Source organism: Gobio gobio, assembly GCF_949357685.1.
Source record: "Gobio gobio genome assembly, chromosome: 17".
NCBI lineage: Eukaryota > Metazoa > Chordata > Actinopteri > Cypriniformes > Gobionidae > Gobio > Gobio gobio.
Window position 1 is genome coordinate 37468256 of NC_137110.1, and position 25725 is coordinate 37493980.

The 25725-nt window shown below is 44.7% G+C and overlaps 1 protein-coding gene across 1 annotated transcript; it reads right to left on the reverse strand.

Annotated features, from left to right (window-relative positions):
* Positions 1 to 720: 720 nt before the first annotated feature.
* dytn (dystrotelin) lies at positions 721 to 25575 on the reverse strand (the record flags this gene model as incomplete). The annotated part of the gene is made up of 14 exons (XM_079840029.1): positions 721 to 824; positions 8800 to 9292; positions 11362 to 11512; positions 11674 to 11747; positions 21876 to 22011; positions 22487 to 22599; positions 23260 to 23371; positions 23693 to 23856; positions 24341 to 24412; positions 24509 to 24600; positions 24711 to 24796; positions 24875 to 25073; positions 25163 to 25237; positions 25563 to 25575. 14 exons carry the CDS (start codon positions 25573 to 25575, stop codon positions 721 to 723), a joined length of 1884 nt encoding a protein of 627 aa, XP_079696155.1.
* Positions 25576 to 25725: the final 150 nt, after the last annotated feature.

Below are 25725 nucleotides of genomic sequence, written 5' to 3' on the forward strand. Positions count from 1 at the left end.
AAATGGATAATGTTTATGTATTGTCCAACAAAATAAGCATTTGAGGAGATTATAACAAAGATACAAAAAATTAAAAACACAACCTATAAAATCACACATTAACTAGGGATGAATGATCATTTATTTACATGGGCTATGGTCAGCCAGCCATTATCTCAAAATAACCCCCACAGACCCAAATGCAAAGTGAACACTTCTGTATTAGGGGTAATACACTGTTGCCCTTGGCTGCGTTTCCCAAAACCATCGTAAGCCTAAGTTGATCGTAGAGACCATTGGTGGCAATTGTTCTACGATCAACATAAGCTTACGATGGTTTTGGGAAACGCAGCCCTGGACAGTGGACTTCTGCCAATAATTTAAACACTGAATTGCAATTGACCAGTCATTATCAAATATTCATGTAGTAACAAGAATATAATAGCCTTATCCGTATCATCCAGAATGTCAATATTGGTGCCTCTATTAACCAATGTCTCATTTAGATTAACAATGTATATAGTGAATACATTTTGGAAAAAGAGTTGCAACCTCTTTATCTTTAATGCAATCTATCAATTTAGATTGCATTAAACTGTGAATTGAGATGTTGTCAACCATCAATCCATGTGAGCATTTGCTGTTATTATTAACCTTGTGATGGGATGAGAGTTACAGAATTGGCTTGTATTGGATGGAAATGTGAGGGAAGGTTTATTTGCAACCCATGATTGGCTGCCATCATGCCAAACTGGTGGTCTTCACAGAAGTGACTAAATGAGAAACAGTGTCTCTGACTCCCTCTGCTGCCGTCATTAGCATTTCCTTCTGTAGAGAGACAGACCCTGATGGAGAAAAAATTATAATAATTAGCACAAACACGTTTATATTTACTTCTTCTTCATCTCTTATGTGCACCATTTATTTAATTAAAACAGTACTATTGCAAAATATTATTACAATTTAAAAGAACAGTTTTCTATTTGAATATATTTTAAAATGTAATTTATTCCTGTGATGGCAAAGCTGAATTTTCAGCATCATTACTCCAGTCTTCAGTGTCACATGATCCTTCAGAAATCATTCTAATATACTGATTTGCTGCTGAAGAAACATTTCTGCACAGCTATTTCCAACATTGATAATCATAAATGTTTCTTCAGAAGCAAATCAGCATATTAGAATGATTTCTGAAGGATCATGTGACACTGAAGACTGGAGTAATGATGCTGAAAAGCTTTGCCATCAGGAATAAATGACTTTTTTTATTTGTTTAAATAGAAAACAATTCTTGTAACATAATATTTCATATTATATGTAAAAATATAATGTGAAATATTACATTTTACTGTTATACTGTATTTTGATTAAATAAATGCAGTAAATAAATGCAGCCTTGGTGAGCATTTTTTAAAAACATAATTTTTTTTTAATATTTCCAAACTTTTGACGGGTATATACACCAATCAGGCATAACATTATGACCACCTTCCTAATATTGTGTTGGTCCACCTTTTGCTGCCAAAACGTCCGGTTACGTATGTAACCCTCGTTCCCTGAGGAGGGAACGGAGACGTACGTTAGTGACTAACGAATGGGGGTTTCGCTTAGAAGCCAATCATCTTCATCGTATTCAACAGCGCCCAATGGCAGTGCCAATGCCATGGGCATGCGGAATTTGCATGCGTAACTCCGCCCCACCTCGTGGGTATATAAGGAAGTACGCTGCGAACATCGCATTATGTTACTGCTGCAGGAGCCAAGACTGAACTCCGCGTTCCAGGCAGCACAGCTGACGTGGCTAAGGAAACGTACGTCTCCGTTCCCTCCTCAGGGAACGAGGGTTACATACGTAACCGGACGTTCCCTTTCGTTCAGTCACTACGACGTACGTTAGTGACTAACGAATGGGGGAACCTGTAAAACAGCGCCACTCAGCTGTCATCCAGTGCCCTGCGTAAGTGTGAGATCCCGCCACTTAAGGCCCTAGGACTCCCACTTATCACAGGATTACCAAGGTACACTGGGAAGCATATCCCAGTGAGGGAATGCCAAGGTGCCTACCGTAGGGAGGACTTAGAGAATACACATATGACCCGCTGAGGGTTGCATATGGAAGATCTCTAGGGTACCAGCCGAAGGTGGATTTTTAACCCTAGGGGTGGCAGGGACTTGCCAAGGGAAAGACACCTGCTCACTGAGGAGGCTTACGGTGGGAATACTCGTGTGGGGGTCGCCAGAGGGGAACCATGCACACGGAGCACCTGGCCGGACATGAGGGTCTGGGCTCGAAAGGGCAGACTGAACTGATGTCGGCGTCGACAGTGCTGGAGGAGCTCAGGGCTCTCGGGGAGCTCACCTGAGGAAAATATCGCACGTATCCAGTCATGGGAGTGGAATGGCGAGCAAGCGAAGACACCTGAGCGTGGTCCATTACCGGCCCCTCGGGGGGGCGAGTACAAAGTCGGACACTGGCTCCACTCGGAGATTGTAGAATCTGGCGAATGTGTTGGGTGTCGCCCAGCCTGCAGCTCTGCAGATGTCTGTTAGCGAGGCGCCATGCGCTAGAGCCCAAGAGGAGGCCACACTCCGGGTGGAGTGTGCCCTCACACCAAGGGGACATGGTCGACCTTGCTGCTGGTAAGCCAAAACAATGGTGTCCACCACCCAGTGAGACAACCTCTGCTTTGAGAGAGCACTTCCCTTCCGCTCTCCACCATAACAGACAAAGAGCTGGTCTGAGGTCCTGAAACACTGCGTCATGTCTACGTAGGCGCGGAGAGCGCGTACTGGACAGAGCAATGCCAAGGCTGGGTCTGCCTCCTCCAAAGGCAGCGCTTGCAGGTTCACCACCTGATCTCTGGAACGGAGTGGTGGGAACCTTGGGCACATATCCGGCCCGGGGTCTCAGGATCACGTGAGAGTTAGCCGGCCCGAACTCAAGGCACGCTTCGTCAACCGAAAATGCTTGCAGGTCCCCGACCCTCTAAGCGAGGCCAATGCGGTCAGCAGAGCCGTCTTCATAGACAAGAGCTTAATCTCGGCCGACCGCAAAGGCTCAAGGGAGGCCTCTACAGAGCACTTAAGACTACTGAGAGGTCCCAAGAGGGAACGAGAGGAGAGCGAGGAAGATTCAGTCTCCTCGCCCCCCTCAGGAACCTGATGATCAGGTCGTGCTGCTACTTACCTTATTGTCTCCCAGGAGATCGTGGTAGGCAGATATTGCGGCCACGTACACTTAAGGGTGGAAGGAGACAGCCTTCGTCCCACCCCCTCCTGGAGAAACGAAGCACAGACCCGATCGGGCATTTCCAGGGGTCTTCCTGGCGGGAAGAGCACCATGTGACGAAGAGGTCCCACTTCAACGCATAGAGGTGTCGTGTAGACTCTGCCCTAGCGGAAGTGATGGTAGCGACCACCGCAGGTGGAGGGCTACTCAAACCAGCCGCGTCCCGTCCAGAAGCCACACGTGGAGCTTCCAGAACGCTGGATGCGGGTGCCAAAAGGTGCCCCGTCTCTGAGGAGTCTCAGAGGAATAGGCCAGGGAGGGGCTGTCGCAAGGAGTAGCAGTTCTGAGAACCAGGTCCGGCCGTGCCAACGGGGCGACCAACATGACCTGCTCCTTGTCCTCCCTGATCTTGCACAGTACCTGTGCGAGAAGGCTCACTGGGGGAAACGCATAATAGCGTAGCCCCGACGACCAGCTGTGCGCCAGTGCATCCGTGCCGACCATAGGTCAGGGAATAATACAGGGAGCAATGGGAAGAGTCCTGGGAGGCAACAGGACTACCTGTGCGTCACCGAACCGTTCCCATATCAGCTGGGCCGTCTGGGGATGGAGTCTCCATTCTCCAGGAAGTGGCTGAAGCCGTGAGAGCTCGAGGCTGCACGGTTCAGGACTCCCAGGATGTGGGCAGCATGAAGGGACCTCAGATGCTTCTGACTCCATAAAACGAGATGGCGGGCGAGTTGAGACATACGGCGGGAGCGTAGACCGCCCGGCCGTGTCGTCTGTCCTGACTAGTACATGTTGACCCTTCAGCAACGCTCGGAAGCGGTGCAGGGCGAACCGTACTGCCAGCAACTCGAGGCAATTGACATGCAGAAGGCACTGGGGTCCTATCCAGGAGCCCGTGGCTGCTTGTCCATTGCACATGGCACCCCAGCCCGTGGATGATGCATCTGTTGATACAACAAGATGCCTGGAAACTCGTTCTAAGGACACTCGGGTCCGTAGAAAGCTGAGGTTCGACCACGGGGAGAGAGTCTGTAAGCAGGCCCGAGTCACTTGTACCCGGAGCGTGCCAGACCGCCATGCCCATCTCGGGACTCGATCGCGTAGCCCGTGCTGAAGCGGTCTCATATGAAGCAATCCGAGCGGCGTTACCGCGGCTGCAGATGCCATATGCCCCAGGAGCCTCTGAAACAGTTTCAGTGGAACCGCACTCTTGCCCTCGACTTGTCGAAGGGAAGTCAGCAGAGACTGCGCGCGCTCGCTCGAAAGCAGCGCGCACATGGCGACCGAGTCGATCCATACCGAGAAAAGAGATCCTCTGCGCGGGGCAAAGTTTGCTCTTCTCCCAGTTGACCCGAAGGCCCAGACGGGCTAGGTGATGGAGCACCAAATCTCTGTGTCCGCAAACCTGCTCTCGAGAGTGACCCAGTAAGCCAGTCGTCGAGGTAATTCAGGATGCGAACCCCGTGCTGCCGAAGGGGCGCAAGGGCTGCCTCGGCAATCTTCGTAAAGACGCGAGGGGACAGAGATAGCCCGAATGGTAGAACTGCGTACTGATATGCCCGCCCCTCGAAAGCAAACCGTAGGAACGGTCTGTGTCGAGGTAGAATGGAGACATGGAAGTAGGCGTCCTTCAGGTCGATCGCTGCAACCAATCGACTGGACGAACGCTTTCGAAAAGGCGTTTCGCTGTCAACATCTTGAACGGAAACCGGTGGAGGTAACGGTTCAAGACGCGCAGGTCCAGGATCGGTCAAGCCCACCGGTCTTTATGGGTACAATGAAGTACGGGCTGTAACACCCGGAATTCACCTCGGCTGGAGGGACAGGTTCGATCGCACCCTTCGCCAGTAGGGTGGCAACCTCCGCTCGCATGACGGGGGCATTAGCCCCGATCATAGTGGAACGGACTCCCCGAAAGCGGGGAGGAACCTGCGCGAACTGAATCGCGTAGCCGCACCTGACTGTCTTCGCGACCCAGCGGGACAGCCCTGGAATCTGAAGCCAGGCTCCCAGGAACTGCACCAGCGGGGTCAATCGGACTACAGGTGTACCCGGAGTGGGGCAGCGATGCATCGTTACCGACCCGGACAAGGGAGGCTGTTGGGCGTCCCGGTGTGGGGGTGCGGTTAACGGCTGCGTCCTGACAGAGGGGACCAGGGAAGGACGCGCGTTCCACTGGGGTCTGCTCTGCCAGGAGGCTGGCGACAGAGAGGGATGCGAGTGGCGGGACCCGTGGGTGGCGCGCACTGTCATCACCGGTCTCTGGGTTCTCAGAGACAGGAACATGAGTTCTTCCCAAGCGCTGCTAGCCCGGGGGCCAGCAGCGGAAGGATTTTCCCCCGGCCCTCCACCGGGGGAAGGAGAGGCCCTGCTACCATCCCCTGGGAAGAACTGGAACCCATCTCTGAGTTGTCCACTTCCAGCGTGGCGTTTAACCAGGCTGGGGAGCGGACTGGGCGTCATCCTCAACCACCTCCACGGCGCGGCCCGGGTGAAGGCTGCTGCTGGGGCCGGGCGGGAGGAGGGAGGGCGCCCTCGGCGGCGAGCGGACTGAGGCGACTGAGCCGGCGGCTGGTGCAGCAGCTGGCCGCCGGGGCAGTACGTGTTACAGCCTCAGTCTGCTCTGGGGCGGCCGAGAACTGTTGGGCGCAGTTCCCAGCCGCGCCGCCGAAGAGGCCAGCCTGGGATATGGGTGAGTTGAGGGGGCGGGCCTACTCAACGTCCTCCAAATCACCAGGTAAGGCCAGGTGTTCTCCCGGACCACAGCTGTGGACATCTCCCGACCCAGGGAGCGTGTGGCCACCTTCACCGCCCGGGGGCGGGATCAGTCGCGGCACGCAGCTCAATGAAGAGCCCTGGGTCGGCTCCACCCTTGTGCATGTGCAACGGGGCGGCGGCCTGCCCGTAGCTCTGCAGGACCACGCCACCGAAGTAGACGAGCCCACAGGCTTTGGGAGGGTGCTTAGGACAGCCACACCACGCCACGTCAAGCCCTCTGTGGACACCGTAGTGCGCAACAGAGAGTTCAACAGTGGGGGTGAGGGGGCCCCAGTGTACCCTAGGCCGCGGCCCCATCAAGGGCAGAGAAGGTGGAGGAGGCCACCAAACGATCGCGGGAAGCACGGGGACTTCCAGGACCGCGTGATCTCCTCATGCACCTCGGGAGCGAAAGGCATTGGGGGCGGGGCCCAACAGCTGTCGGGTGCCGTCCCCAAAAACCAATCGCGCAACCACGAGCACTCGCGACTGGGCGGAGTTCCACACCAGCGCGAGACTCGCGGCTGCCCGAGATAACATGGCTGTCAACCTTAGGTCGGATCAGGCAGCGCTGACACACCCGGAGGCGGAGCACAACTCCTAATCGTCATCCCCAAAGGACTCCAGCCCACCTTGGGATGCGGCGATCGACATCTCACTGCTATCTGGAGCGTGAACGAAACGAACGAGGCGTCAGAGACGGGCCGCTGTTTCAGTCCAACACTCGCGGGTTTAAGCAATGTGCAAGAGGGGGCGTGGCCCGAGGAATGATCGTCGGGGTTCTTAATACCACGGCACCGCACTCAGGTCACCCTGGCCACCAGCCAAAGTACCGCCTCACTCGGAGACGGTAGATTGGGGTGTGGCAGAGGGGACTCTCTCTCCTCACGGAGATCACTGAGTCTCGACCGCAACATCGCGATGGTCACGTTCCCGCAGTGGGAACATGACGCATCCACAAACACTGCCCGAACGTGCTGAAGCCCAAACACATCGAGCAGTGAATGTGCCCATAGACAGCAACGGAGATCGATCGCACCCGGAAGTGCACGGGCGAACCGTCTTGAAAAAGACGTGCCACGCGCAAGCTCTTTTTGTGAGAGGAAAGCTCTGCAGAGTGCCGAAGCGCCCAGGGAAACACACACACAGCTGTTGCAGATCACTGCACAGATCAGCAGGCAGGCAGCATGAGATCGCTGGAACGCGCCGTAACACCAACACCCTGGAGAACCGCTGGTCTCTCGAAGACTGAAGAGAAGACTTCAGAATTCAGGCTTGTAGGAGTGAAGAGATCCTCTTGGCTCCAAAGCAGAAACATAATGCGATGTTCGCAGCGTACTTCCTTATATACCCACGAGGTGGGGCGGAGTTACGCATGCAAATTCCGCATGCCCATGGCATTGGCACTGCCATTGGGCGCTGTTGAATACGATGAAGATGATTGGCTTCTAAGCGAAACCCCCATTCGTTAGTCACTAACGTACGTCGTAGTGACTGAACGAAAGGGAACAGCCCTGACCTGTCGAGGCATGGACTTCACTAGACCCCTGAAGGTGTGCTGTGGTATCTGGCACCAAGATGTTAGCAGCAGATCCTTTAAGTCCTGTTATTTGTTCAGCACATCCCACAGATGCTCGATTGGATAAAACTTGTTGTGCTCCTCAAACATTCCTGAACCATTTTTGCTTTGTGGCAGGGCACATTATCCTGCTGAAAGAGGAAATACCGTTTCCATGAAAGGGTGTACATGGTCTGCAACACTCCTTAGTTAGGTGGTACGTGTCAAAGTAACATCCCATGGCAGGACCCAAGGTTTCCCAGCAGAACATTGCTGAAAGCATCACACTGCCTCCACCGGCTTGCCTTCTTCCCATAGTGCATTCTGGTGCCATGTGTTCCCCAGGTAAGTGACGTACATGTACCCGGCCATCCACGTGATGTAAAAGAAAACGTGATTCATCAGACAAGACCACCTCCTTCCATTGCTCCGTGGTCCAGTTCTGATACTCACGTGGACCACTTTTAATAGATACTGATCACTGCAGACCGGGAACCCCCGACAAAAGCTGCAGTTTTGGAGATGCTCTGACCCAGTCGTCTCAAATCCTTACACTTGCAAATTTTTCCTGCTTCTAACACATAATTGCTGCCTAATATATCCACCCACTAACCGTGCCGTGATGAAGAGATGATCAGTGTTATCCGGTCATAATGTTATGCCTGATCGGTGTGTATATATATATATATGAATTTGTAATGTAATGTAAAGGTTTGGAATAATTTTTTTTTTTTTAAATGTCTCTTCTAAAGTCTCTTCTGCTCACCAAGGCTGAATTTATTTATTTAGCAAATATTGTGAAATATTACATTTTAAAATAACTTATCTATTTTCAGATATCATTCTAATATGATTTAGTGCTCAGTTATTATCATTTATTATTTTTACTTATTATTATCAATGTTGAAAAAGTTTTGCTGCTAAATATATATAATTTTTTTCAAAATGTACATTTTCTTTAGGATTCTTTGATGAACAGAAAGTTCAAAAGAACAGCATTTATTTGAAATATGAAATATTATAAATGACTTTACTGTCACTAGAATCAATTTAATCCATCCTTGCAGAAAGTATTAATTTCAGATTTTTTTCTTACCCCAAACATTTAAATGGCAATGTATCATGGTTTCCACTAAAGTATTAAGCAACACAACAGTTTTCAACATTGACAATAATAAATGTTTCTTGAGCACAAAATCAGCATTAGAATTATTTCTGTAGGATCATGTGAAAACAAAGCTACAAAGTTGCAAGCATAATAAAATACCTGTGGTTGTATATAGAGAAAGCTCATTTCTAAGTCGCTGTACAAGCTCACAAAGTTCCTCCTCATCGTCCATATGTGAGTCGTCTGAGCCTGAATGCTCTTCCAGTGCTACATCAGACATGGACTGATGAAATAAAGAAAGATCCTGTCTTTCATGCAGTAGCTCCTCCTGCAGCCCCTCCTCCTCAACTTCCTCTTGCTGCCCCGAAGCTGTCTGGACATCCTGTATCAAAACACTATCTGTGTCATCCAGATTCGTAGAGATGTCCTCTGATACCTCATAAAGAGTGTCCTCCTCCACTTCTATCCCTCCTTCCTGAAATGCTTCTCTCCCCTTTTCAACCTCCTCTTCTCCACTGGAGCTGTCATGAGGGTTTAAACAGCCTGGTTGTGTCCAGTCGTTCTCACTAATGCTGTCATCATGTTCTGGTTGAAGGTCTAAATGGGAATGAAAGTCAATTCTGGACTCATCTCTGTCCCTCAGGCTCAAGACCTGTGACAATGACAACAAATAATGATTAAAGAACTTGTTTTACATTCCTTGACATTTCTCTTCTGGTGTAAACACTGCACCAAAAATAATGATAATAAAATATTGCCCCCTACTAAAATCCATTTGAATTTTAACATAAACTAAGATTTCAAATGTATTATTAACCAATTTCCTCTGATTTCAATCATAAAATCCTATTTTCAAAATGCATTTATTTTAGAATAAGCATTAATAAGCATTAATCTGTTTATTGTGAAACAACTACATTTATTCAGTTAAAAAGTATGAACATGGTTAAAATATGGCAGGCTGTTAAATAAGCAGTTTACAACATATTTAAATCTAAAGCGGCGAGAATATTTTTGGTGCGCCCAAACAAACGATTTCAAAACACTGCTTTGTGAAGCTTCGGAGCGTTATGAATCAGCGTGTTGAATCATGATTCGGATCGCGTGTCAAACCACCAAACTGCTGAAATCACATGACTTTGGCGCTCTGAACCGCTGATTCGATACGCTGATTCATTACGCTCCGAAGCCTCATGAAGTGTTTTGAAATCGGCCATCACTATATAAGTAGTTATTTCGTTTTTTTTGGCGCACCAAAAATATTCTCATCGCTTTATAATATTAATATTGAACCACTGTACTCACATGAACTGATTTAAATATGTTTTTAGTACATTAATGGATCTTGAGAGAGGAAATGTCATTGCCGGCTATGCAGGCCTCGCTGAGCCCTCGGATTTCAAGAAAAAAATCTTAATTTGTGTTCCGAAGATGAATGGAGGTTTTCAGGCTATCACCAGACCAAGCTCAATTTAAGATTGAACATTAGTCTGGGGAGTCTGCTATGTATTTTCTACTGCACAAGAGGGGTGATCAACGAGCATAAATGACTCTGTACGCAATTGGATAGTCCTTCAACCAATCAGACCACAAGAGGCGTGATCAACGGGCAACGACCCATTGCTTCTCTATCCGTCATCGTGTTAAACCCGCCAATAGCGCACCAGGTGGATAAGCCAGTCTGTGATTGGTTCCCGCAACAGTGTAACAGAAGCAGTAGAAATTAATGTACAGGCTTCCAGACTGAGTTGCAGGGCGAAATCAAATCGCCAGCAGATCAGGCTGGGTTTACCCAGTCTAGAACGGAGGCCTTACGGGTGTGGAACGGCATGAGGTTGAGTGATACATTTTTGGGTGAACTAACCCTTTAAGGTTGAATCACTGGAGTCACATGGACTATTTTAACGATGTCTTTACTACCTTTCTGGACCTTGAAAGTTGCAATGACATTGCTGCCTATGGATGATTCAGAAAGCTCTCGGATTTCATCAAAAATATCTTAATTTGTGTTCCGAAGATGGGTAATTGAGTAAATGGTAAAGGGTGAGTAATTAATGACAGAATTTAAATTTTTGGGCGAATTAATCCTTTAACCTGTTCATTGTGAAAACAACTACATTTATTCAGTTTGAAATTAAGAACGGTTAAAAATATGGCAGGCTGTTAAAATGTACAATCATTGTATTTATTGATGATAAATATATAAACCTGGTTATTGTGTATTTAAAACACACAGTTTACAGAAATCCCTGTTTCTTTTCTGTTACATTTATGACTAACAAATATGCATCACATTAAAGTCGGCATGAAATGGAAATGGAATCCGAGTGACTTATATCCGAGTGAAACTGCTTACTGCTTACTGAGACCTTAGGGTGGGACTTGATTTTGTCTATCAGGCATTGATTTAATCGTCATTTGCTATTTTTGGGATCTTATTTGAGTGACAAGTTGTCCTGCCCTCACACTGAAAAATGTCATCAGAGAAGAGATGCATTAAATGTATTATTTAAAAAAAATAATGATGTGCATGCCATGGATAAATCATTTATAACAAATACTGCAATATTCCATCAAAATAATAATTTCCCATTTTTATTTCATGGTGACTTTAAATGTATTAGTTTGTTTATGTTAAAACTGCAATTCAAATGGATGGAAATTATTATATGCAATTCAAATACATATATTTTAAAATTCCCTCCTTATGCCGCTTCTTACATGTCTGACTTTGTCCAGTTCGTCTTCCAGATGCTGATTATGTTGGTTCAGCGTCTCCATCATGGTCTTCAGCTCAGTGCATTTGTCCTCCAATGAATCATGCTCTGACTGGGCTGCCACTCTCCACACCTGAAACTCTTTCTCCAGGAGCCTGATCATCACATACAAATATATGCCAGCACAAAAATGCAATTATTAAATATGAACATACACACGTTCAAACATGTGCACAATTTTCACTCACACACACGGCACATAAGACTTGTCTTTTCTTTTCTATACTCTAAAGATTTACTTTGAAAAAAGGCCCACCATTTATCTCGCTGCAGATCCTTCATGGCCTTCTGGGTTACACTGAGGTCTTTTTGGAAATCAGACGTTTCTTTCTATAACATCATAAACAAAAATCCACAGGGTGATCATTTAGCATTATGATAATCTACAGAGTGCAACAAGTATCTCTACCGTACATTTTTTTCATAAATTAGACATGAAACGGTTGCAATCATCTTTTCTTCCCTATTGTGATGTATGAGTGAAACAGCTTCTTGAAGGAGAAAAAAGTTGGGTGGGACTTGATTTTGTTGTTTACTATTGGTGTGATCTCATGTGAGTGATGAGTCCCCGACCTCATGCCAGTGCACACGTCAGAGAAGAGATGTTGTTACAAATGGGAGAGGAAGATATTATGATTAAAGGGGCTATATGTAAGAATTTTAAAGGGGTGGTATAACACACAGTTTCTGTCAATCTCATGTCAATCTTGAGTACCTATAGAGTAGTATTCCATCCTTCATATCTCCGAAAAATCTTTCGTTTTATCATATTTATTAAAGACAGATACGCTGTACCGAGTCTTTCCGAATAAGCCCGAGCGGCTGGAGGGGTATCGTGTGGGCAGAGCTAAAGAGTCACAAGAATAGTAACGCATTTAAATGAAGAAGCGCGCTTTGTGTGACCGGCCCCTAGGTTTAATATTAAATAATTAGTTTAGTTCAACATATTTTCCCACTCTTTGTGTATTGTTGTTTGGAGTGGTTTTACAATAAACAAACAGACACCTACAGTGGTCAGCTAAACAAATGGATTTAAACACACACCATACATTGCAAGCGCCATTGATAAATTAACTATACGTTCATTGTTTACTTGATGTGCACTTTTTTTCTGCATTTTGTGTAAGGTGTGCGAAAATATCCTATGTAGACATTACACATTGAAAGTCTGGATTAATGATCTGCTTTAAAATGTTCAAACAGCAGAGGGTATCAGAGCCTTCACAAAGCAATCATCAATTATCTTTTAACAGCCAATTCGTTTCCTAGGTGAATGATGTGTGAATGATGACGAGAACTGAGATTACGGCGTTCTTCTACTACTACTTGTTACTGGCTGCAGAACGCCGTAATCTCAGTTCTCGCGCATGCGTCGTGGCACTCCCGCGAACTCTCGTCAGAGGCTCAAATTGAACATCAATAATAGTGGGATAAAGTCGTTATTTTTGTTGTTTTTCCGCTCAAAAAGTACTTTCGTCGCATGATAGACTTAATACAGAGCCACTGTAGTCATTTGGACTCCTTAAATGACGTTTTAACTTACTATTCTGGGCCATCAAGTTTCATTCCCTCTGAAAGCCTATGGAGGAGTGAGACAGCTCTCAGATTTCATCAAAAATATACTAAATTATGTTCCGAAGATGAACGAAGGTCTTACATGGTTGGAACAACATGAGGGTGAGTAATTACTGAGTTTATTTTCAATTTTGGGGAACTATCCCTTTAAGATGTTTTCGAGTTAAGTTCTGTGGCTTGTCCTTGAAGGGAGATATGGCAGTGCACAGGGAACGAAAGCAAGATCGCAGGACCCAGCTGTCAAGCTGACCTCCCAAACGAGAGAGATCGGGACAAGCTGGACGGTGGGGTGAGGGAAGCAGGGGTTAATATCTTAATCCATTTAGCTGATCTTCTGTCATTTTCCGGACCATAATCGATCAATCCGTTCTGATCCTCCGCGTCAGTGGCGAGCGTCCGGTTCATGAATGGACTTGGACATTTCATCCAATTTCATGGTCAGACCAGACATACTGCGTAGCAGTTCACTAGCCTGACCCCCGATGGAACCCACTCTTCCCTGCGTCTCCGCAGTCCGGGCTGAGATGTTACGATACAGTTCCTCAATCAGTGTCACTCTTTGATCTAATACCTTCAGTCGGTCACACACATCCCCGAAGCACTCTTTATTTTCCACAGACAGCAGCTGGGTGAATTTACTGGCAACTGTCTTACCAATCTTCCGATAGGTCAGGGCAATCCCAAGGCCGAGAAATAGGAACCCCGCTATCATAATGCTAATTATGAATAAATCCTCCACATCCTCCACGGACAGGACTTCCAGACACAGGACTTGCCAGCTGTTCCAGGCGCCCCGCGTGTAGCCTTCGGCGAAGGTCCCGTACGGGCAGGTGGGTTCTCCCGGTGCACCGTTCCTTAGTGAGAAAACCTTGTCAATCGCGCTGGAAGACCAGTTAATTCATTCCATTTCAGTATTTTCAGGAGTCCAGCAAGCAGGGAGTCAAGAAAAAAAAGACAAAAAGATCAGCACCAAAGCAGAGCGGGGAGCAGAAAGAAGGCACGTCTGCTCTGTATGAGATCAGGAAGTGGAGGAAAAATTCACTCCAGTACCAAGGTACCACAAGTCAGTTTACCTCTGGGTCTCCATCCTCATACCCAAGTGTAGCACTATCCTCACCCCAAGGGGCTGTCAGCCAGTCTGCTACTGTCCAGAGTTCACAGAAGCAGTTTACCTCTAGCTATGACACACAGCCAGGGTCCTCTACTCCCTTCAACATTCAAGGCAACACCACTTATGGTGGATCACTCCAACACCAAGGTACCACAAGTCAGTTAGCATCTGGGTCTCCATCCTCATATCCAAGTGTAGCACTATCCTCACCCCAAGGGGCTGTCAGCCAGTCTGCTAAAGTCCAGGGTCCATGAAAGCAGTTTACCTTTACCGGCAGCTCTGGCACCCAGGAAGGGTCCTCTACTCCCTTCAACCTGCAAGGCAGCACCACTTATGGTGGATCACTCCATTACCAAGGTACCACAAATCAGTTTGCCTCTGGGTCTCCTTCCTCATATCCAAGTCTAGCACTATCCTCACCCCAAGAGGCTGTCAGCCAGTCTGCTGAAGTCCAGAGTCCATGGAAGCAGTTTACCTCTACCTTCACTGGCAGCTCCGGCACCCAGGGAGGGTCTCCTACTCCCTTCAACTTGCAGGGTAGCACCACATATGGTGGATCACTCCAGCACCAAGGTACCACAAGTAAGTTTGCCTCTGGGTCTCCATCCTCATATCCAAGTCTAGCACTATCCTCACCCCAAGGGGCTGTCAGCCAGTCTGCTAAAGTCCAGGGTCCATGGAAGCAGTTTACCTCTACCTTCACTGGCAGCTCTGGCACCCAGGGAGTGTCTCCTACTCCCTTCAACTTGCAGGGTAGCACCACATATGGTGGATCACTCCAGCACCAAGGTACCACAAGTAAGTTTGCCTCTGGGTCTCCATCCTTATTTCCAAGTCTAACACTATCCTCACCCCAAGGGGCTGTCAGTGAGTCTGCTACTCTCCAGAGTTCACAGAAGCAGTTTACCTCTAGCTATGACACACAGCCAGGGTCATCTACTCCCTTCAACCAGCAAGGCAGCACCACTTATGGTGGACCACTCCAGAACCAAGGTAACACAAATCAGTTTGCCTCTGGGTCTCATCCTCATATCCAAGTCTAGCACTATCCTCACCCCAAGGGGCTGTCAGCCAGTCTGCTAAAATCCAGGGTCCATGGAAGCAGTTTACCTCTTCCTTCACTGGCAGCTCTGGCACCCAGGGAGGGTCCTCTACTCCCTTCAACTTGCAGGGTAGCACCACATATGGTGGATCACTCCAGCACCAAGGTACCACAAGTAAGTTTGCCTCTGGCTCTCCATCCTCATAGCCAAGTGTAGCACTATCCTCAGCCCAAGGTGTTGCCAGACAGTCCAGCCAAGCACTTCAAAGCTATTTTGTGCCCCACAGTCAGAAGTCTCAAAGATTGCAGCCTTCACAAGGTATTCAGACCTCGGGTGCAGGTTCATCACCCCTAGCTGTTTCTAGCCAGTCTACCAGTGATCAGAGGTCAAATGGCCTGTGTATATCTCAGACTCTCTGTGAACCCAGGGTCTCCTTGGTGTAATTGAAAGACCCTCTAGACTCCCATCTCTTGCTCCTGACTCCACAAGCAGTAACCAAATATCTGAGCAATTTTTGACCGGTTCCAACCTAGCTCCATCTCTAGGCTTGAGTGCCCAAGCATCTGTTGGCATGTTCTCTGGTATCCCGCAGTCTGTACAGGCTCTACGTGAATCTGGGTCAGATGCCAGCTATACAACCAACCATTCCTCAAGCCGCTTCTACTCCGCTAAGGGTCTCTAGAAACCTGGCACACTATGCAAAGTGATGTCTTCCAGAATATAATAATCTAGTGTTTTTTTTTGTTGTTTTTTTTAAAAAGCCATTTTTCTTGTGCTTGTGTTTAAGCGACATTCAAAGGATATAACTCCATGCTAGTTGAGGTCATTTAATTTGGTAAAGGGGTGCCATCTAGGTTTTTGGTGCCAAATTGGTTGAGTCAGTTACTGTGTCTTAATGTCACTTCTGTAGGCATTGACTGTTTAACTAAAATTTGGTAATGCTAATTATGAATAAATCCTCCACATCCTCCACGGACAGGACTTCCAGACACAGGACTTGCCAGCTGTTCCAGGCGCCCCGCGTGTAGCCTTCGGCGAAGGTCCCGTACGGGCAGGTGGGTTCTCCCGGTGCACCGTTCCTTAGTGAGAAAATCTTGTCAATCGCGCTGGGAGACCAGTTAATTCATTCCATTTCAGTATTTTCAGGAGTCCAGCAAGCAGGGAGTCAAGAAAAAAAAGACAAAAAGATCAGCACCAGGGCAGAGCGGGGAGCAGAAAGAAGGCACGTCTGCTCTGTATGAGATCAGGAAGTGGAGGAAAAATTCACTCCAGTACCAAGGTACCACAAGTCAGTTTACCTCTGGGTCTCCATCCTCATACCCAAGTGTAGCACTATCCTCACCCCAAGGGGCTGTCAGCCAGTCTGCTACTGTCCAGAGTTCACAGAAGCAGTTTACCTCTAGCTATGACACACAGCCAGGGTCCTCTACTCCCTTCAACCTGCAAGGCAACACCACTTATGGTGGATCACTCCAACACCAAGGTACCACAAGTCAGTTAGCCTCTGGGTCTCCATCCTCATATCCAAGTGTAGCACTATCCTCACCCCAAGGGGCTGTCAGCCAGTCTGCTAAAGTCCAAGGTCCATGGAAGCAGTTTACCTTTACCGGCAGCTCTGGCACCCAGGAAGGGTCCTCTACTCCCTTCAACCTGCAAGGCAGCACCACTTATGGTGGATCACTCCATTACCAAGGTACCACAAATCAGTTTGCTTCTGGGTCTCCTTCCTCATATCCAAGTCTAGCACTATCCTCACCCCAAGAGGCTGTCAGCCAGTCTGCTGAAGTCCAGAGTCCATGGAAGCAGTTTACCTCTACCTTCACTGGCAGCTCTGGCACCCAGGGAGGGTCTCCTACTCCCTTCAACTTGCAGGGTAGCACCACATATGGTGGATCACTCCAGCACCAAGGTACCACAAGTAAGTTTGCCTCTGGGTCTCCATCCTCATATCCAAGTCTAGCACTATCCTCACCCCAAGGGGCTGTCAGCCAGTCTGCTAAAGTCCAGGGTCCATGGAAGCAGTTTACCTCTACCTTCACTGGCAGCTCTGGCACCCAGGGAGTGTCTCCTACTCCCTTCAACTTGCAGGGTAGCACCACATATGGTGGATCACTCCAGCACCAAGGTACAACAAGTAAGTTTGCCTCTGGGTCTCCATCCTCATTTCCAAGTCTAACACTATCCTCACCCCAAGGGGCTGTCAGTGAGTCTGCTACTCTCCAGAGTTCACAGAAGCAGTTTACCTCTAGCTATGACACACAGCCAGGGTCCTCTACTCCCTTCAACCTGCAAGGCAGCACCACTTATGGTGGACCACTCCAGAACCAAGGTAACACAAATCAGTTTGCCTCTGGGTCTCATCCTCATATCCAAGTCTAGCACTATCCTCACCCCAAGGGGCTGTCAGCCAGTCTGCTAAAATCCAGGGTCCATGGAAGCAGTTTACCTCTTCCTTCACTGGCAGCTCTGGCACCCAGGGAGGGTCCTCTACTCCCTTCAACTTGCAGGGTAGCACCACATATGGTGGATCACTCCAGCACCAAGGTACCACAAGTCAGTTTGCCTCTGGCTCTCCATCCTCATAGCCAAGTGTAGCACTATCCTCAGCCCAAGGTGTTGCCAGACAGTCCAGCCAAGCACTTCAAAGCTATTTTGTGCCCCACAGTCAGAAGTCTCAAAGATTGCAGCCTTCACAAGGTATTCAGACCTCGGGTGCAGGTTCATCACCCCTAGCTGTTTCTAGCCAGTCTACCAGTGATCAGAGGTCAAATGGCCTGTGTATATCTCAGACTCTCGGTGAACCCAGGGTCTCCTTGGTGTAATTGAAAGACCCTCTAGACTCCCATCTCTTGCTCCTGACTCCACAAGCAGTAACCAAATATCTGAGCAATTTTTGACCGGTTCCAACCTAGCTCCATCTCTAGGCTTGAGTGCCCAAGCATTTGTTGGCATGTTCTCTGGTATCCCGCTGTCTGTACAGGCTCTACGTGAATCTGGGTCAGATGCCAGCTATACAACCAACCATTCCTCAAGCCGCTTCTACTCCGCTAAGGGTCTCTAGAAACCTGGCACACTATGCAAAGTGATGTCTTCCAGAATATAATAATCTAGTGTTTTTTTTTGTTGTTTTTTTTAAAAAGCCATTTTTCTTGTGCTTGTGTTTAAGCGACATTCAAAGGATATAACTCCATGCTAGTTGAGGTCATTTAATTTGGTAAAGGGGTGCCATCTAGGTTTTTGGTGCCAAATTGGTTGAGTCAGTTACTGTGTCTTAATGTCACTTCTGTAGGCATTGACTGTTTAACTAAAATTTGGGGTAGATTTAAAAGCAGTTGTAGTTGAGGGCTTGGGCAGTTTTAGAGCTTCTAATCTCTTTTTCTCTCCCTAGTGTCATGATCTGCATTAATGTATTCATTGTTAACTTTAATTTAGAGTTCGTATTTCACAACCTAAATTGTCTGAAATGTGTAGTGTTTAGTACATTGATGCAGTATATTAAAAGTGGCAAGGGCATGTAAAAAATCAGTGCTCTGTATATGGCTGATCTTAAATATAAAATATTGGTGATCAGTATATCTGCCTCAAAATTATTAATTTTAACTCTCATTTAATCTTATCGGTCCAATTCAAAAGCCCTAAACTGAATGATAAATGTAAGTTGTGACGTTTAATATGAAAAAAAAACATACCAAATTAAGTTTCTTATTTAACCAGTAATCATGATAGTTGACTTATAACTGTCGTGTCTCACGCACTTTGGTATTTATTGTGTAATTGTTACTAAGGGAAAAAATACTGTATGAATTTTGTTGCTACACCGCAGTGTGTTTTTTTTTTTTGTGTTGCTCAGTGTCAGTGTCCTGATCAATATAATGTAAAGACCAACTGGCCCAAGCCCTTATGGGGCCCTACGCAGAATTTTATTTGGGGGCCCCTCAGTACCACCAATACAATTGACTATTGTCAATTCTTGATAATTCGCATACCCAGTATCGATGTTATTAATTGTAGCCGTGTTGCTTACATGTCTGCCTGTCATGTTTTTATCCTTATACGGTTTTTAATTGTGACAGTAGCAAACCCACAAGAGTGGGTGTTAATATTCAAAGTCTTACAGCACTACAGTTCAGACTGGGATATGCACTTTTTTTTATTTTAAAAGAAGTCTCTTGTGCTGAATATGCTCACTTTTCCCCAATATTCTTTGATGAATAGAAGGTTCAAAAGAACAGCGTTTATCTGAAATAGAAAGCTTTCAAAGAATCCTAAAACATTGTACACAACTGTTTTAAACACTGATAATAATCATAAATGTTTGTTGAGCATCAAATCCTCAAATGAGAATAATTTGTGAAGGGTGATGTGACACTGAAGACTGATAATGATGATAAATTCAGCTTTGATAACAGGAATAAATTGCACATTGCACTAGCCTATATATTTTCAGGAAACATCTGTTTTACGCTGGAATAATATTTCACAATATTATTGTTTTTACTGTATTTTTTGATCAAATAAATGCAGCCTTGGTGAGCAGAAGAGACTTATTTTAAAAACAAGAAATGTTGATTTCTTTCAAACATTAAATTTGGCGGAAATTACATTTCATTTTTTGCATTCCATTCGACTGTGTAGAAAGAACCTTTTTATTTTCTAAATAAAAACTTCCAAAATGTACACGACTTATAATTCCAAGGGGACGATATAGCACTTGCAGAAAAACATTTAGCCAACTGAGAAACTGGAAGCTATGCTGTACTCCGTCCAAAACATGCTGCACGTCAGACAAGATATTCGCACTAAACCATATAACATTCTCAAATCCCTCCATTCATAAAAAGGTTACCTGTCAACTGACGAGTAGCACAGTTTCAGCCTTCTCGCACTTTGGACTTTGAACCCTGAACCCTGGCTAACAAGCGAATGGTGTCCAGCCAGCGCTGTGAGCTCATGCAGCGCGGTCAGAATCAATCCGTGCATTGATTAGAAAACTTAACATTTTGCAGTTTATTTAGTAATTGTTTAAGGCCATTTCATGTGCTCTTGGGGGCCCCGCTTAGTTCGCTTATGCCTTGGGCCAGCTCTGCTTATGCGCCGATAGCCAACAACACACAGACATTTGAAGCAGTTTTACTCACCGCCTGCGCATGACCGTGAACCTTTATCGTTGGGACTGCTCCATCTTTCAGCATTAGACGATCTGCAAATCCGGAGTTGAACTGGGCGATGGTTTATAAAACAATCATCGCCGAAATGCAGGGAACAAACAAAAACACTTGCGCAACTCCGTTGCTGCTCCGGAAAAACAATCTCCATCCACTGTCCCCTTAACGCTGGGATCTTTGGGAAGCTGAACAGGGTTGCCTTGCCCTGACAACCAAAAACACACTTATTTGGTGACATTGTTGATTTCGTGAAGTCCTGTGACCTGTGCAGCGCACCCGACGACTTCCCTAATGCCGAGCAAAACGTGTTGATGCTTTTGCTCTCCCGCCCTGTTCGACGTGGAGAAGTGCCCGTAAATTCTGTCACATAGGCCCACATTTGACACACAAAACTTGAACAGTTTGTAACAAAACTTAAAAAACGAGACTTTCCCTGATTTCCTAGGTTGTCTATAAAAGCCATGTAGACTGATTTTTATGTGAAAGACTCGGGCGTAGCCAGACCTTCAGACTAATGGCAGAAGGTCTGGACTCCATAGCAGCTTTCACTGGCCAAGGACCGCCCAAGAGGACGTTTGACTGGCATGTAACTCAACAAATACATTTTTTAACGCTCTGTGGGCATGTTGTCTGAAGCTGAGACTAGGAAAATCCAAAGAAAACTATCATAACAGTGTAATTTTAATGAACCTCATTTGTCGACACTGTTTTGGCCGAGGCTGGTTTTTATAATAAACACTGCAATATTCAATAAAAAATTTAAGTGTCCATTTTTATCTTATTGTACTTTAAGAAATATTCTTTAAAAAAAAAAAAATGGTGTAAGCAATGAAAAAAGACAAGGCACAGAACTGTGTACTTAATTACATAAAAAAAAATTCAGTCTCATTTTATCATGAACGCAACTTAATTTTTTCCTGTTTTTATTTTTCCCTCAAGATCTTGACTTAAAAGTGGTTTCTTCTTGCTTTTTCTTGCAGGTAACAAAAAACATTTCAAAGTGACAAACAGTTTTGGTCCGGAGGTTTTTTTTTATGACCCTACAAGTTCGATTAACTGTTCAAAATATGAGGGAAATATTTTGATTAAGGTATTTATCTGACAATATTTTGGCAAAAAAAGGCAGGTACATGTTTTATTCTACTATGCAAAAAAGAAAAACAAAAAAGCTCACAGGAAAACGCATACATTGAACATAATCCGTTCTTAATATTTTGTTGGTTCTCTCTTGTTTTTGAATGTGTTCATAATTTCTTTGTACTGGCCAAAAGTTATGTCCGCACATTTTTGCATGTTTCATTGCATTATCACAAGTTTAAAAAAATGCAATTTTGCAATATGCTTACAAAATCTTTAACAATTTTTTGTATTTGAATAAAGGGTGGTCAATTTTCAAAGGCCAGAAATCACTTTTGGCCACCACTTAATATAACTTTTGTTCTTGTGATCACAAGAAAACAAGACTTTATAAAAGCCAAAATATTTTATCGATATAATGTTTTTTTTTTCAGTGCTTTATTGGAATGGGAGATCACTCTATTGTGAAACATTGCAGGTAAGTTACCTGAGGAATCTCTATCTCTTCCGTCTGCAGCGCTTTAGACTCCACTGTAACCGCAGCAGGGGAGGCAGTCGGACTGATTTCAGGAGCATTATGCATGTCTGGATATGCCACAAATTGCAGCACAGGAGATGGGGCACTGCAAACATGCAAACACATGCAATAACATGTTTAATATATAGATCTGAGTGCAGCACTGTCATGTTTCCACTCTAAGTTTGATGAATTTTCTGTCATCTGGGAATTTGAAGCACCTGCTAATGAAATTTATTTTATAGAAATGTTGAGGGCGAAGGTAAACGTTTATTTCTTTTTTACATTCATGTTATTAAATCTTTATTTTATTTATTTATTCCTCTGTTCCTCTCTTCCCCTTTCTGCGTTGTGGTTGAAAGGGTAGAGAAATGTTGAGGGCGTAGTCAAACATTGTATAAGACTGTTTTATCTCTTTATCAGAGAGTAAACAAAGAGTCAACCCAGTTGCCGCCCGTCTATTTATTAATTTCAAAGAAAACACACAACCAGTTACATATGCTGTTTAACATGTATCATTTGCTGCTTAAAGGTTTGTTCATTATTTATTTCCAACACAAAAAAAACCTGAAAATCTGCACCTGGACTCTGCACTCAGGGCTCTCTTCCTCTCTGCTGCTCTCCGGGTGTGTCGAGGTACCAAAGCGTGTCGAGCGCTGGAGGCCAGTGATGCCATTGATTCCTTCCAGGATGGCTGAACAAACCATAACACACATTATATAAAGCATAATTAATAGAGTATATGTGTATTATATATACTGTTGTTGTTTTTACTGTACCATTATTCAAATTCTGTCAGATACTGATATAATTATGGAAGCTTGTTTCCACCACAGATATCATTTTAATAGATAATTGCGACATTTTATCTCACAATTGTGAGTTTACATCAATAAACGTGCAATTGCGAGTTATAAACTCAGAATTGCATGATATAAAGTCAGAATTGTGAATTTATATCTCACAATTCTGACTTTATATCTCATAATTCTGACTATATCATGCATTTCTGACTATAACTCGCAATTCTGACTTTATATCTTGTAATTCTGACTTTATATCAAGCAATTCTGGCTTTATGTCACGCAATTCTTATTTTACACCACGCAATTCTGAGAAAAAAGGTCATAAGTGTGAGAGAAAAAGTTTCAATTAACTTTTTTCTTTTTTTATTCTGTGGTGGAAACAAGCTTCCATATATAATTGATAAATGTCTAAAACTTAAAATTCTAAAATATTTTTATATTTAAAACTAAAATCAATTATTTGAATTACTCACACTAAATTAAGGCATTAAACTGACATCCCTAGTTAATACATGTACAGTATGTAAAATGTAAGTTTGCTAGTACACCTGAGTGCAATATTCCAGTACAGGATGGGAGGGCTTGTGTTTCCTGCTGCGTCTCTCAGTCAGAAAGCAGCTTTGGCACAGGTGTACGTTCAGGCATTTCAGACAGCGATACCTATGGGAAGGTCATACCAGGTCATTATCCATATCATCTGACAGCATGCATGTCAGCCCCAACGCAAACATTCCAGTGTTATTTTAGTATTATTATTATTATTATTATTTAGGTAATATTTTAAAAAAAATTTACTTTTATTTTTATATTTTCAGTTTAATTTGTTAAGTAATTTTGCTGTGTTTTTGTCATTGTTTTAGTATTATTATTTAGGCTTAATACATTTCTTTATAATAATAACCCTGAAAATAACCCTGAAACATAAACATTACAACCAAAGCTGTGGGCAAGGATGTATAGCAATAATATTATAAAACCCACCTGAGGCCAGTGATAGGAAAGGCTTTACAGACATGGCAGTGGACTCTGTGTTGTACAGCCTCACTCTCTGAAATCCTGTAGAGAGCGGATAGCCATAACAGCAGACGTGGTTCTGACTGTAGCCAGCCAATAAAATGCTCTTCAGTCACATGTGCACTGATTACCTGTGAGAAAAAGAAAAAAAATCCCTAATTTACAGGATTTGAGGCTGTTTACATATGTGTGAGCAACATATACTGTAGCTGGTATAGCTTAGGGGTGAAAAATCTGGGCTGGCAACTGAAGGCTATACCTTCAAATACCTACAAGGGAAAATGTGTATTGTATGTTGCTTTGAATAAAAAAAGATTATTCGTATAAAAGATTCTGCTGAACCAGGGATTTTCAAACGTTTTGATGCCACAGCTTAGCAAATAGGATGGTACTCTTGCGAGGGACCACCTTTCTAAAATATAAAGGCTGTAAAATATACATACAGTACCGGTCAAAAGTTTGGAAACATTACTATTGTAATGTTTTTGAAAGAAGTCTCTTATGCTCATTATGCCTGCATTTATTTAAAAATTGTAATGTTTCCAAACTATTGACCAGTACTGTATTTGCATATTCTGTGAAATATATAGAGTGTGCTGGGAGAATTTACAATACCCCTTTGAAGCAGGAGGACACTGCAGTTTCAGCATGACCAAACACATGGTTTTCTTGAACCACTGCTGGAACCTTAACCAGACAATTTTAATTTAGACATTTGTTAGTATTTGTTAGAAGTGGCTTTTATTAATTGGATCAAACTCTGTTGGGGTTTTTTTCTCTCACATGGCTGAGGTCTTCCAGCAGGACTTTGAGTGCACTTCGACTGATGGAGTTCTCTTGATTCCCGCTGTAGCTCTCTGCCAGTCGGAATAGAGCTGCAGAGACACAAGCACAGACTGTGAATTATGATCATAAACATTTATACATTCTGAAAGTTAGACAGAATCAGAATAAGCAATAAAAACCAAGTGAATGTGGAACAGACCCCTCTGTTTAGCTGAGAGAGTGTCTCCACAGAGGGCGATCAGCGCGGCCTCCACAGACCTGAGCAGGATAACACCGGTTTGCTCTCTAAAAGAAAGCAATCCTAAATGACATGCATAAACACAAAAATAACTATATAATGTTGAATCAGTATTCACCCCTCACCTGTCAAACAGTTTAAAGAGAAGCCTGGTGGTTTGATCTGTGGCTTCGGGAACTGCCTGACCAGGAAGTTCATGTGAAATGCTCTGGAATAGCTCTTCTAGAAGCTGCTGTACATCTTCTTGAGCGAGACTAATCATTGGTTGCCCAGAACATAAAGTATTTAAAACTGGGTACAAATCCTGCAGGGACACCTGGTGCACTGGAGTGTGAAAAAGAGAGTCACTAATGAGATATAGATTATATAATGTTACATAAAAAAATTCTGCAGTTAAACACAGAAGAACTTACTCTGACATAGTTTTTGTAATGAGCGAAGCTTTAGAGCGGCTCGATACACTGCAGGACGAACCTCATTTAGATCTTCTATGGGAGAAATACATGAAATAACAACACATGAACAGACCACAAAAGAGAATTCTAAATGTTACTGCATTTACTGCAAAACAAAACTGGTTTCAAGAAATTGTCGGCATGACCTGAATTTGAACCAATTTGAACCAATATTACACAAAAAAGGATATCCACAGAGAAAGAGATTCCATTGTAAACATGCACAATATAGGCCTAGCCTATAATAATGAATTAATAAATGCATTATTTTTTACAGATCCTCTCCAGCATTATTCACCTACACAAACATTTTCAGCCATTTTCATCCTGAATTATTGTAAACAGGGACCAAACTTACCAATGCTATCCATATCCATTACAGTTCCCTGTTCAATAAAACCCTGCTTGTGGAGACAAAAATGTAAATGTCATTGACCATCTAAGCCTTTTTATTTTCAGCTACATTGTTTTCTTTGTGCGACATTTTTTAAATGAATAGATAACTTAGCAGGCTATGTTTT